A 14065-nucleotide genomic window follows, 5' to 3' on the forward strand; every position below is an offset into this window, starting at 1 on the left:
ACAATAGTATAAAGTTAGAAATCAATTACAGGAAAACTGGAAATAGCACAAACATGGAGACTAAACAATATGCTACTAAAAAACAAAGTGTCAATGAAGAAATAAAAGAGGAAATCAAAAAACACCTTGAGACAAATGAAAATAGAAACACAATGTTCCAAAATCTATGGGATGCATCACAAGCAATTCTAAGAGGGAAGTATATCACGATACTGGCCCACCTCAAGAAACAAGAAAAATCTCAAATGACGTATCTTTTCTAAAGGATATAGAAAAAGAAAAATGAATAAAGACCAAAGCTAGTATAGAAATGAAATACCAAAGGTCAGAGTGAAAATAAATGAAGTAGAGACCAAAAAACAATAGAAAAGATCAATGAAACTAAGAGCTGTTTCTTTGAAACGATAAACAAAATTGGAAAAACCTTTAGCCAGACTCATCAAGAAAAAGAGGTGTGCTAAATAAATAAAATTAGAAAGAGGAGAAGTTACAACCAATATCACAGAAATACAATCATCAGAGAATACTATAAACAGTTATACATCAACAAATAGGACAACCTGGAAGAAATGGATAAGCTCCTAGAAACTTATACTCTTCCAGGACTAATTTAGGAGGAAATAGAAAAGCTGAACAGACTGATTTCTAGTAATGAAACTGAATCAGTACTAAAAAAATTCCAACAAACAAAAGTCCAGGATGAAATGGCTTCACAGGAGAATTCTACCAAATATTTAAAGAAGAGTTAATATCTATCCTTCTCAAACTATTCCAAAAAATTGAAGAGGAGAGAACACTTCCAAGCACATTCTACAATGCCACATTACCCTGATACCAAACCAATCAAAGACACTACAAGAAATGAAAATTACTGGCCAATATCCCCAAAAAACATAGATTCAAAAATCCTCAACAAAATATTGTAAGCCAAATTAATTCAACAACACATTAAAAGGATCATATGTTATGATCAAGTATAATTTTTCCCAGGGATGCAAGGATGGTTTAATATCCATCAATCAATCAATCTGATACACCACATTAATAAAGCAAAGGATAAAAATCACATGATCATCTCAAAAGACGCAGAAAAAGCATTTGACAAAATTCAACAACCACTTATGATAAAAACTCTCAACAAAGTTGGTTTGGAGAGAACATACATTCACATAAAAAGGCCATATATAACAAACCCACAGGTAACGTCATACTCAAGGGTGAAAAGCTGAAAGCTTTTCCTCTAAGATCAGGAAAAAGACAAGGATGCCACTCTTGCCACTTCTATTTAACATAGTATTGGAAATCCTAGCTACAGCAATCAGACAAGAAAAAAAAAAAAAGGCAACCCAAATTAGAAGAAAAGAATTCAAATTGTTGCTATTTGCAGATGACATGATGCCATACATAAAAAACCACAAAATCTCCACCAAAAAGCTATTAGAATAAACAAATTCAATAAATTTGCAGGATAGAGTCAATGTACAAAAAATCAGTTGTGTTTCTGTACATTAATAAAAAAATATCAGAAAGAGAAATTAAGAAAAGTCTTATTTATAATTAAATAAAAAAGAATGAAATATGTAGGAATAAATCTAACCAAGGACATGAAAAACCTATACTTTGAAAACTGTAAGACACTGATGAAAGAAATTGAAAACAATACAAATAAATGGAAAGCTATTCTGTGTTCATGGATTGGAAAAAGTTAACATTGTTAAAATGTCCATACTACCCAAAGCAATCTACAGATCCAATGCAACCTCTATCAAAATACCCATGACATTTTTCACAGAACTAGAACAAATAATTCTAAAGTTTGTGTGGAAACACAAATTATTGATGATTAGTGATTTTTTTGGCCAAATAGCCAAAAAAATCTTGAGAAAGAAGAAAGCTAGAGTTATCATGCTCCCTGACTTCAAACTACACTACAAAGCTATAGTAATCAAAATAGTATGGTACTGGCACAAAGCTCAGACACATAGATCACTGGAACCGAATAGAGCACCCAGAAATAAACCCATGCACTTATGGTCAATTAATCTACGAAAAAGGAGGCAAAAATATACAGTGGAAAAAAGACAGTCTCCTTAATAAGTGGTGGTGTGAAAACTAGACAGCTATATGTAAAAGAATAAAACTAGAATATTTTCTCATACCATATACAAAAATAAACTCACAACAAGTTAAAGACTTAAATGTAAGAACTGAAATCATAAAATTCCTGGAAGAAAATATAGGCAGTATGCTCTTTGATATAAGTCTTAACAATACTTTTTTGATCTATCTCCTCAGGCAAGGGCAACAAAAGCAAAAATAAACAAATGAGACCTAATCAAATTTTAAAACTTTTACACAGGGAAGGAACCCATCAGTAAAACTGAAAGGTGACCTACTGAAAGGTAGAAGATATTTGTAAATGATATAATACCTGGTAAGGGTTTAATATCCAAAACATATAAAGAACTCATACAACTCAATATGAAACAAACAAACAAAAAAACGATCTGATTTTTAAAAATGGGCAGAGGCCTGAGTAGACATTTTCCCAAATAAGACATACAGATGACCAACAGGCACATGAAAAGATGTTCAACATCACTAATCATCAGGGAAATGCAAATCAATGCAACTGCAGTGAGATATCACCTCACACCTGTCAGAATCACTGTTATCAAAAAGACAACAAATAACAAGTGTCGGTGAGGATGTGGAGAAAAGGGAATCCTTGTGCACTGTTGGTGGGAATTTAAATTGGTGCAGTCACTATGGAAAACATGATGGAGGTTCCTCAAAAATTAAAAATAGAACTACCATATGATCCAGGAATTTGACTCCTGTGTATTTATCTGAAGAAAACAAACACACTAATTCAAAAAGATATATGCACCCCAATGTTCATAGCTCATAAAACAATTATTTACAATAGCCAAGATATGTAGGCAACCAAGTGCCCATTGACAGCTGAATGGATAAAGAAGATTTGAGTTACACAGACACACAAAGTAGAATATTACCAAGCCATAAATAAAGAATAAAATCTTGCTATTGTGACAACATGGATGGACCTGGAGGGTATTATAATTAGTAAAATAAGTAGAGAAATAAAGACGAATGCTGTATGTTTTCACTTATATGTGGAATCTAAAAAACAAACATAATAAAACAGAAACAGACTCACAGATACAGAGAACAAACTAGTGGTTACCAGAAGGGAGAGGGATGGGAAGAGAAGCGAAATAGTTAAAGATGATTAAGAGATACAAATTTTCAGTTACAAAGTAAATAAGTCACAAAGATGTAATGTCCAGCACAAGGAATATAGTCAATATTTTATAATAACTTTGTATGGTGTGTAATCTATAAAAATATCACTATGTTTTATACCCCAAACTAATATAATATTGTAAGTCAACTATACTTCAATAAATTTAAATATTAAAAAAAAGAAACTCAGGGGAAGAAAAGGCCAAAAAGGAAAGCTAACCTCCACTTTCACCATATAATAGAGATTTACAGAAAAAATTTGCTTTGCTTCTAGTGAAGTATAAAAGAATATTGATAATTTTCCTCAGAATTAGATAAATGGTGCCAAATTAATTTTTCTTCTCCTTAAACTCTTCTTAAACAGTAGCTTATAGATATAGAGACTGGTGAGAGTTTGGGTTTGTTCAAATAAATGAGAGGAAGGAGTACAGGTGCTGATGAAGATTAATGGGCTAATACTACTTAAGAAGACTAAACAGAAAGAGACTAAACAGAAGCAATACTAATTTCTGTTGGTTGAAAAACTGGCAAGAATCAGAGGTTGTGACCTGCTCGGAAACAAGTATCCTTTCCTTCTCCTCTGATCTTCTAAAGTCCAATGCAGGTAGAAAATTCTATGTAGAAGAACCATAGAGAAATACAGTAATGTTCATGGATGTATTTTCTGCTTTCCATTTCACAATTGTTTTCCTTCAACTCATAAACACCTTGCAAGGTAAGAATTACTTCCATTTTACCAACCAGGAACCAGCGCTCAGAAGTAAAAATGACTGTGTGAGGTAACAGAGCCAGTAATATTAGATCTGGGACTCCAGTCCTGGTCTTCTAACTGCTGCAAATGCATTTCCTTCCTTTGTGTTCTTCTCTTAACCTGTAAATCAAACCCCATTCCCTCCCAATCTCTGACAGCACAGGTACACAGAAAGCCTTGTGGAGCCTACCTTTCATTGTCCATCTCCCTGTCCATGTTTGCTTCAGCAATGTGTTTTCAATAGCACATTGATAAGATGAATTTGATCCTGTAATATTTACTCTACTGTTAATATAAAAAGGACCCAAAGATCCGATTTCTTCCTTATTGTTTTCAGAGATTGGTGTATTATCCACTTCCCATGTGATAACTGGATAAGGATAAACACTTAACACATTGCATATTAAGAAGCTGTTTGTGGTGTTCTTTTCATACTTCATCACAGGTGTGACAAAAGCTATGTGGGAGAAAGAAGGGCACGTGAGGAACTGTCATTAGCTTCTTTTTAGCCCATCTGCGCAGAACACATTATTTTAATACCCATGAAATGAAAAGCTAAGCTTTGCAAGCAAAACTTGGCAGTTTCTGAAAGGAAAAACAGCAAAAACTCTGTAGAACCTTAAGATATAGTCTGGTGATCTACAAGGAAAAAAGAGCATGTATGGATACATAGCAACTAGAAAGCTCAATTCTCTAGAAAGAATTCTAGAAAAAAATCTAATGGCCTCACTGAGCAGTCAAAATGTGGGTGTCAAAGCTGATAAACTAGAGCTCACGCAGCAGTTTGTACTCTTCAAGTACTGACTCAGAGCCTTTTTGATTCTTTGTTTACCCATAATTCTTAGATTTCTGAGTCAAGGTCTGAAGCAGATAAATGGAACAGAGGGAGAAAGAACATGAGCTAGATAAAACAACCCATTAGAAAATGCCCCTCCCAATAAATAAATGATTAGATAAATGAAGTTAATACAAACAGGAGGAAAGCATATAGTATTACAATTAACTTCATTTAGAAAACAGAAAAATGTAATTTAAATCAATTCAATATTTTTAAGCTATCATATTGGCAGAATGTCTTAAGATGGGTAATATTAGGTGTTGATAAGACTTAAGGGGAAAATGTATACTCTTATGCTGCTGGTATAAGTGCCATATTAAAATTTTACTTCTGATACTTTTGTTTCAGACCATTTCCCAGTATTAAATATAAGGATGTTCATCACAACATTTTTTGTAACGTAAAACACTAGAAATACCTAAATACTTACTAATGGAGGAACGGGTGCATCAATTATAGCATGTCTAAACTATGAGACACTATGAATTAAAAATAATGACGTAGTTTGTACGTATTATCTTGGAAGGAAGCCCATAGCATATTAAATTAAGAAGAAGGCATTACAGAAAACATGGAATGGTATCATTGTCATGTTTTGTAAAATGGTATATGTACACTTACCTCCCACTTTTAGTACCACTTTGTTTATGATTTTTCCAAGTGATGTTCCCACGTAGCATATGTAAGTTCCTTCATCCTGAAGCTTTAATCTTTTGAAAGATAGGGAGGCATTCCCATTGTGAATTTCATCAAGGAAAAGGGATGTCCTATTTACATATCTGGGATCTTGCTTTTCCAACTGGTCACTGTTTCTGTAGTATGAGTAAACATAGTTATCTTGATTCTTCCAGTGAACTACAACATCGGGCCCACTCTCAAATGAGCAAGGGAGAATTACATCTTCATCAAGTCTTCCAATGACTATTTGCTCACTCATAGGAAGATGACTTATGGAAGCTAAAAAGAACGTATCTAAAAACAAGAGCAGTTATGAAGAGAATTAGTGATGGGTGCTTATCAAGCGTTATACCAGGACTACCTAGAAGAACTATCCTAGGTCAGCAGCCTGATCATTAACAGACCACATCATCTATCAAGAACACTTGCTAGTCTAATTACTAGAAACAAGCCATGAAGCTCTATGTTTGAGTGTCTGAAATTTCAATCGAGTATCTGTTGTATTCAATGTAACCATGAGAATTGACAACAGCATAAAGCATAGAAATTTTGTTCCATGCTTGATCAATAGTCTCATCTCTCCTCTGATCCTGGCCTGCTACAGTTGCTGGAAATTATGTATGTTATATAAATTAAAGATTCCTGTTGATTTTTATTTCCTGAACACATTCATTTTTAACACCTACTATAACAATAACAAATTAGTTTATCCAGCTAGCTGGAGCTAGCAGGCCCTAAAAGAATAGAATAAACTTAACTTGGCTGGGTTAGGAAATATTTGGAGCATGTAGAAGACAATGCTGCATTAAGGGGTCTGTTGGGAATATGTAGACATTAGTTTCAAGAAAGGGTGCACATAAGAGGAGGAGTCCAAAAGGGGAAATGAAGTGATTCATTTATTTTGGCTTTAAGACAACTCTCAGGATATACTATGAGTCCGTCAAAATATAGTTAAGGAATATTATTCTGGATATAAATGTAGAGGTCCAATCCTCCTAATATATATGTTTGTATGTGTGTGTGTGTGTGTGTGTGTGTGTGTGTGTGTGTGTGTGTGTGTATATATATATATATTTACTGTCAACTTCAGAAGGTGATTTTAAAAAGCAAATGGACTCATCACAATCAGGTTTTTGCAAAGAAAATCTACTTACCCATTTCATAATCACTGAAGGCAGTATCCAGATTTTTTAACCAATTCACAAAACATTTTAGTAGATCATATGCCCTATCTATGAATTCTGTGATATTTGCACTGGAAAGGACCTTATCTTACGGACAATGGACTAAACTCCTTTGACCTTGCTCAAAGCTACCCTAGATGGGATAATCGGGTGTTCATATGGCCTTGTCACAAAGTCTTTTTCCTCTGCCCCCTCCTCTGAGGCTCTTTCCACTCTATGTCCCACTTTGCCTTAGAGAGATTTAGTCTATCTCTGTACCAAGTGCTAGAGGAATGTGGCATCAAGCTGAGAAGAAAGACATGGAAAGGTGGGAAAGAAAAGGAGTGTTTTTGTCGACCTCCCTAATTGATCTACTAAACACCTCTAATATTTCATTGGATAATTTAAAATGCCTGCCACAGGGCCTAGCAAAGCTGATAACGCCTTTTGTCAAGTGTCAAGTAAGTACCAAGCTTACACTTAAAAAAAAAAAAAACCAAATCAACCAATCAATCAAACTTGCCTTTCTAGTGATTTTATATTTGGTAGCAGATAACAGATTAGAAAGAACCTTAGAGTAGATAGAAGAAAAGTTAGAAAAGTTGATAAGCTATGGCTACAGAGGAAACAGCTCCCTTGCCTTGTGGCTCATGTTCCTATCTAATGATACAAACAACTGACACTTGGGTGTATTATAAAGATGCTTACCTTGAGATCCACATAGAGATGATATAAGAATGAAGAAGAAAGACAGAGCTGCCTGTGCCTTCATGTCATGTGGAGGTCGTATTAGTTATACTATCAAAGAGAAGCAAAATATACAAGTTACAGATTTTAAGTACAAACAGGAATTGGAAAAGAAAGAATTAAAGTGTCTGCCTATAGGAGATTCATTAAATTAACTATGGTACATTCACACAAATAATTCTTCTGCAACCATTAAAGATAATACTGTAAAATATGGGTCAATGGCATCAAAAGAAGCTCTTAATGTTACAGGAGAAAAATCAGATTACAATGCTACTTTTAAGAAGTATAGTCCCTTTTTAAAAGCACACACATTTCTGCACATAGGAGGCTGACATGACATATCACTAAATTTACAGAAGGATGTTAACTCTGAAGAACAGGTTTCACATCTAAAGCAGTACCTGTTACATAATAGGTATTGAAAAATGGCTGTTGAATGAATAAAGATTTGGTATACGTTAAATAGTGGTTCTCTGGATAATAGTTTTTGTCGGTTATTTTTAAAGCTTTCTACAGTGGACATGTATTGCTTTTCTAGGAAATATACTAAAAATAAATTCAATTAAATATTAAATGCCGAGGCTTCCGGGAAGATGGCGGAAGAGTAAGATGCGGAGATCACCTTCCTCCCCACAGATACACCAGAAATACATCTACACGTGAAACAACTCCTACAGAACACCTACTGAACGCTGGCAGAAGACTTCAGACCTCCCAAAAGGCAAGAAAACCCCCACGTACCTGGGTAGGGAAAAAGAAAAAAAGAATAAACAGAGACAAAAGGATAGGGACAGGACCTGCACCAGTGGGATAGAGCTGTGAAGGAGGAAAGGCTTCCACACACTAGGAAGCCCCTTCGTGGGTGGAGACTGCAGGTGGCGGAGGGGGAAGCTTTGGCGCCGCGGAGGAGAGCACAGCAACAGGGGTGCGGAGGGCAAAGCGGGGAGATTCCCGCACAGAGGATCAGGGCCGACCAGCACTCACCAGCCCGAGAGGCTTGTCTTCTCACCCGCCGGGGCGGGCGGGGCCTGGAGTTGAGGCTTGGGCTTCGGTCGGAGCACAGGGAGAGGACTGGGGTTGGCGGCTTGAACACAGCCTGCAGGGGCTTAGTGCGCCACGGCTAGCCGGGAAGGAGTCCGGGGAAAAGTCTGGACCTGCCGAAGAGGCAAGAGACTTTTTCTTCCCTCTTTGTTTCCTGGTGCGCGAGGAGAGGGGATTAAGAGCACTGCTTAAAGGAGCTCCAGAGACGGGAGCGAGCCGGAGCTAAAAGCGCGGACCCCAGAGACGGGAATGAGATGCTAAGGCTGCTGCTGCCGCCACCAAGAAGACTGCGTGCGAGCACAGGTCACTATCCACACCCCCCTTCCGGGGAACCTGTGCAGCCCACCACTGCCAGGGTCCCGGGACCCAGGGACAACTTCCCCGGGAGAACGCACGGCGCGCCTCAGGCTGGTGCAACGTCACGCCGGCCTCTGCCACTGCAGGCTCGCCCCACACTCCGTGCCCCTCCCTCCCCGGGCCTGAGTGAGCCAGAGCCCCCGAATCAGCTGCTCCTTTAACCCCGTCCTGTCTGAGCGAAGAACAGACGCCCTACAGCGACCTACACGCAGAGGCGGGGCCCAATCCAAAGCTGAGCCCCCGGGAGCTGTGAGAACAAAGAAGAGAAAGGGAAATCTCTCCCAGCAGCCTCAGAAGCAGCGCATTAAAGCTCCACAATCAACTTGATGTACCCTGCATCTGTGGAATACATGAATAGACAACGAATCATCCCAAATTGAGGAGGTGGACTTTGAGAGCAAGATTTATGATTTTTTCCCTTTTTCCTCTTTGTGAGTGTGTATGTGTATGCTTCTGTGTGAGACTTTGTCTGTATAGCATTGCTTCCACCATTTGCCCTAGGGTTCTATCTGTCCTTTTTTTTTTCTTTTATTTTTAAAAATGTTTTTTCTTAATAATTATTATTTTATTTTAATAACTTTATTATATTTTATTGTACTTTATTTTACTTTATCTTTTTTCCTTCTTTCTTTTTTCTGTCCTTCCCTCCTTCCTTCCTCCCTCCCTCCCTCCCACCCTCCCTCCCTCTTTTCTTTCTTTCTTTCTTTCTTTCTTTCTTTCTTTCTTTCTTTCTTTCTTTCTTTCTTTCTTCCTTCCTTCCTTCCTTCCTACCTTCCTTCCTTCTTCTACTAATTCTTTCTTTCTACTATTTCTCCCTTTTATTCTGAGCCATGTGGATGAAAGGCTCTTGGTGCTGCAGCCAGGAGTCAGTGCTGTGCCTCTGAGGTGGAAGAGCCAACTTCAGGACACTGGTCCACAAGAGACCTCCCAGCTCCACATAATATCAAACGGTGAAAATCTCCCAGAGATCTCCATCTCAACACCAGCACCCAGCTTCACTCAACGACCAGCAAGCTACAGTGCTGGACACCCTATGCCAAACAACTAGCAAGACAGGAACACAACCCCACCCATTAAAAGAGAGGCTGCCTAAAATCATAGTAAGTCCACAGACACCCCAAAACACACCACCAGATGTGGACCCGCCCACCAGAAAGACAAGATCCATTCTCATCCACCAGAACACAGGCACTAGTTGCCTCCAACAGGAAACCTACACAACCCACTGAACCAACTTTAGCCACTGGGGACAGACACCAAAAACAATGGGAACTACGAACCTGCAGCCTGCAAAAAGGAGACCCCAAACACAGTAAGATAAGCAAAATTAGAAGACAGAAAAACACACTACAGATGAAGGAGCAAGATAAAAACCCAGCAGACCTAACAAATGAAGAGGAAACAGGCAGTCTACCTGAAAAAGAATTCAGAATAATGATAGTAAAGATGATCCAAAATCTTGGAAAAAGAATAGACAAAATGCAAGAAACATTTAACAAGGACCTAGAAGAACTAAAGATGAAACAAACAACGATGAACAACACAATAAATGAAATTAAAAATACTCTAGATGGGATCAATAGCAGAAAAATGGAGGCAGAAGAACCGAGAAGTGACCTGGAAGATAAAATACTGGAAATAACTACTGCAGAGCAGAATAAAGAAAAAAGAATGAAAAGAACTGAGGACAGTCTCAGAGACCTCTGGGTCAACATTAAACACAACAACATACAAATTATAGGGGTTCCAGAAGAAGAAGAGAAAAAGAAAGGGACTGAGAAAATATTTGAAGAGATTATAGTTGAAAACTTCCCTAATATGGGAAAGGAAATACTCAATCAAGTCCAGGAAGCACAGAGAGTCCCATACAGGATAAATCCAAGGAGAAACACGCTAAGACACATATTAATCAAACTGTCAAAAATTAAACACAAAGAAAGCATATTAAAAGCAGCAAGGGAAAAACAACAAATAACACACAAGGGAATTCCCATAAGGTTAACATCTGATCTTTCAGCAGAAACTCTGCAAGCCAGAAGGGACTGGCAGGACATATTTAAAGTGATGAAGGAGAAAAACCTGCAACCAAGATTACCCAGCAAGGATCTCATTCAGATTTAATGGAGAAATTAAAATCTTTACAGACAGCAAAAGCTGAGAGAGTTCAGCAACCACCAAACCAGCTTTACAACAAATGCTAAAGGAACTTCTGTAGGCAAGAAACAGAAAAGAAGGAAAAGACCTACAATAACAAACCCCAAACAATTAAGAAAATGGGAATAGGAACATACATATCGATAATTACCTTAAATGTAAATGGACTAAATGCTCCCACCAAAAGACACAGATTGGCTGAATGGATACAAAAACAAGACCCATATATTTGCTGTCTACAAGAGACCCACTTCAGACCTAGAGACACATACAGACTGAAAGTAAGGGGATGGAAAAAGATATTTCATGCAAATGGAAACCAAAAGAAAGCTGGAGTAGCAATTCTCATATCAGACAAAATAGACTTTAAAATAAAGACTATTAGAAGAGATAAAGAAGGACACTACATAATGATCAAGGGATCGATCCGAGAAGAAGATATAACAATTGTAAATATTTATGCACCCAACATAGGAGCACCTCAATACATAAGGCAAATACTAACAGCCGTTAAAGGGGAAATCGACAGTAACACATTCATAGTAGGGGACTTTAACACCCCACTTTCACTAATGGACAGATCATCCAAAATGAAAATAAATAAGGAAACACAAGTTTTAAATGATACGTTAAACAAGATGGACTTAATTGATATTTATAGGACATTCCATCCAAAAACAACAGAATATGCATTTTTCTCAAGTGCTCATGGAACATTCTCCAGGATGGACCATATCTTGGGTCACAAGTCAAGCCTTGGTAAATTTAAGAAAACTGAAATTGTTTCAAGTATCTTTTCCAAACACAGTGCCATAAGACTAGATATCAATTACAGGAAAAGATCTGTAAAAAATACAAACACATGGAGGCTAAACAATACACTACTTAATAACAAAGTGATCACTGAAGAAATCAAAGAGGAAATAAGGAAACATCTCGAATAAACAACCTAACCTTGCACCTAAAGCAATTAGAGAAAGAAGAACAAAAAAAAACGAAAGTTAGCAGAAGGAAAGAAATCATAAATATCATATCAGAAGTAAATGAAAAAGAAATGAAGGAAACGATAGCAAAGATCAATAAAACTAAAAGCTGGTTCTGTGAGAAGATAAACAAAATTGATAGACCATTAGCCAAACTCATCAAGCAAAATAGGGAGAAGACTCAAATCAATAGAATTAGAAATGAAAAAGGAGAAGTAACAACTGACACTGCAGAAATACAAAAGATCATGAGAGATTACTACAAGCATCTATATGCCAATAAAATGGACAACCTGGAAGAAATGGACAAATTCTTAGAAATGCACAACCTGCCAGGACTGAATCAGGAAGAAATAGAAAATATGAATAGACTAATCACAAGCACTGAAATTGAAACTGTGATTAAAAATCTTCCAACAAACGAAAGCCCAGGACCAGATGGCTTTACAGGAGAAGTCTATCAAACATTTAGAGAAGAGCTAACACCTATCCTTCTCAAACTCTTCCAAAATATAGCAGAGGGAGGAACACTCCCAAACTCATTCTACGAGGCCACCATCACCTTGACACCAAAACCAGACAAGGATGTCACAAAGAAAGAGAACTACAAGCCAATATCACTGAGGAACATGGATGCAAAAATCCTCAACAAAATAATGGCAAACAGAATCCAACAGCACATTAAAAGGATCATACACCATGATCAAGTGGGGTTTATTCCAGGAATGCAAAGATTCTTCAATATACACAAAACAATGTGATAAACCATATTAACAAATTGAAGGAGAAAAACCGTATGATCATCTCAATAGATGCAGAGAAAGCTTTCGAAAAAATTCAACACCCATTTATGATAAAAACCCTGCAGAAAGTAGGTATAAAGGAAACTTTCCTCAACATAATAAAGGCCATATATGACCAACCCACAGGCAACAGTGTCCTCAGTGGTGAAAAACTGAAAGCCTTCCCACTAAGATCGGGAACAAGAAAAAGTTGCCCACTATCACCACTCTTATTCAACACAGTTTTGGAAGTTTTAGCCACAGCAATCAGAGAAGAAAGGAAATAAAAGGAATCTAAATCAGAAAAGAAGAAGTAAAGCTGTCACTGTTTTCAGATGACATGATACTATACATAGAGAATCCCAAAGATGCTACCAGAAAACTACTAGAGCTAATCAATGAATTTGGTAAAGTAGCATGATACAAAATTAATGCACAGAAATCTCTGGCATTCCTATACACTAATAATGAAAAATGTGAAAGTGAAATCAAGAAAGCACTCCCATATACCATTGCAACAAAAAGAATAAAATATCTAGGAATAAACCTACCTAAGGAGACATAAGACCTGTATGCAGAAAATTATAAGACACTGATGAAAGGAATTAATGATGACAGAAATAGATGGAGAGATATACCATGTTCTTGGATTGGAAGAATCAACATTGTGAAAATAACTACTAACCAAAGCAATCTACAGATTCAATGCAATCCCCATCAAACTACCATGGGTATTTTTCACAGAAAGAGAACAAAAAATTCCACAATTTGTATGTAAACACAAAAGACCCCGAATAGCCAAAGCAATCTTGAGCACGAAAAACGGAGCTGGAGGAATCAGGCTCCCTGACTTCAGACTATACTACAAAGGTACAGTAATCAAGACAGTATGGTACAGGCACAAAAACAGAAAGATAGATCAATGGAACAGGATAGAAAGTCCAGAGATAAACCCACACACATATGGGCACTTTATCTTTGATAAAGGAGGCAGGAATGTACAGTGGAGAAAGGACAGCCTCTTCAATAAGCGGTGCTGGGAAAACTGGACAGGTACATGTAAAATTATATTAGGTCACTCCCTAACACCATACACAAAAATAAGCTCAAAGTGGATTAAAGACCTAAATGTAAGGCCAGAAACTATCAAACTCTTAGAGGAAAACATAGGCAGGACACTCTATGACATAAATCACAGCAAGATCCTTTTTGACCCACCTGCTAACGAAATGGAAATACAATCAAAAACAAACAAATGGGACCTAATGAAACTTCAAAGCTTTTGCCCAGCCAAGGAAACC

The 14065-nt window shown here is 37.2% G+C and overlaps 1 protein-coding gene across 15 annotated transcripts in view; it reads right to left on the reverse strand.

The window, feature by feature from the left end:
• Positions 1-14065, reverse strand: part of HHLA2 (HHLA2 member of B7 family) — a 161218-nt gene that overhangs the window by 10812 nt on the left and 136341 nt on the right. For 14 of the 15 annotated variants that reach the window (XM_067738963.1, XM_067738950.1, XM_067738954.1 and 11 more), the window contains 3 exons: positions 7406-7495; positions 5478-5828; positions 4209-4475 (listed from right to left, as the gene is read on the reverse strand). In XM_067738963.1, the coding sequence (XP_067595064.1) occupies positions 4209-4475; positions 5478-5828; positions 7406-7469 (682 nt within the window). In that variant the 5' untranslated portion in view covers positions 7470-7495. The remainder of the gene's footprint in view (positions 1-4208; positions 4476-5477; positions 5829-7405; positions 7496-14065) is intronic. The other variant, XM_067738965.1, reaches the window with a different exon arrangement.

The sequence above is a fragment of the Pseudorca crassidens genome, chromosome 5 (assembly GCF_039906515.1).
Source record: "Pseudorca crassidens isolate mPseCra1 chromosome 5, mPseCra1.hap1, whole genome shotgun sequence".
Taxonomy (NCBI): Eukaryota; Metazoa; Chordata; class Mammalia; order Artiodactyla; family Delphinidae; genus Pseudorca; species Pseudorca crassidens.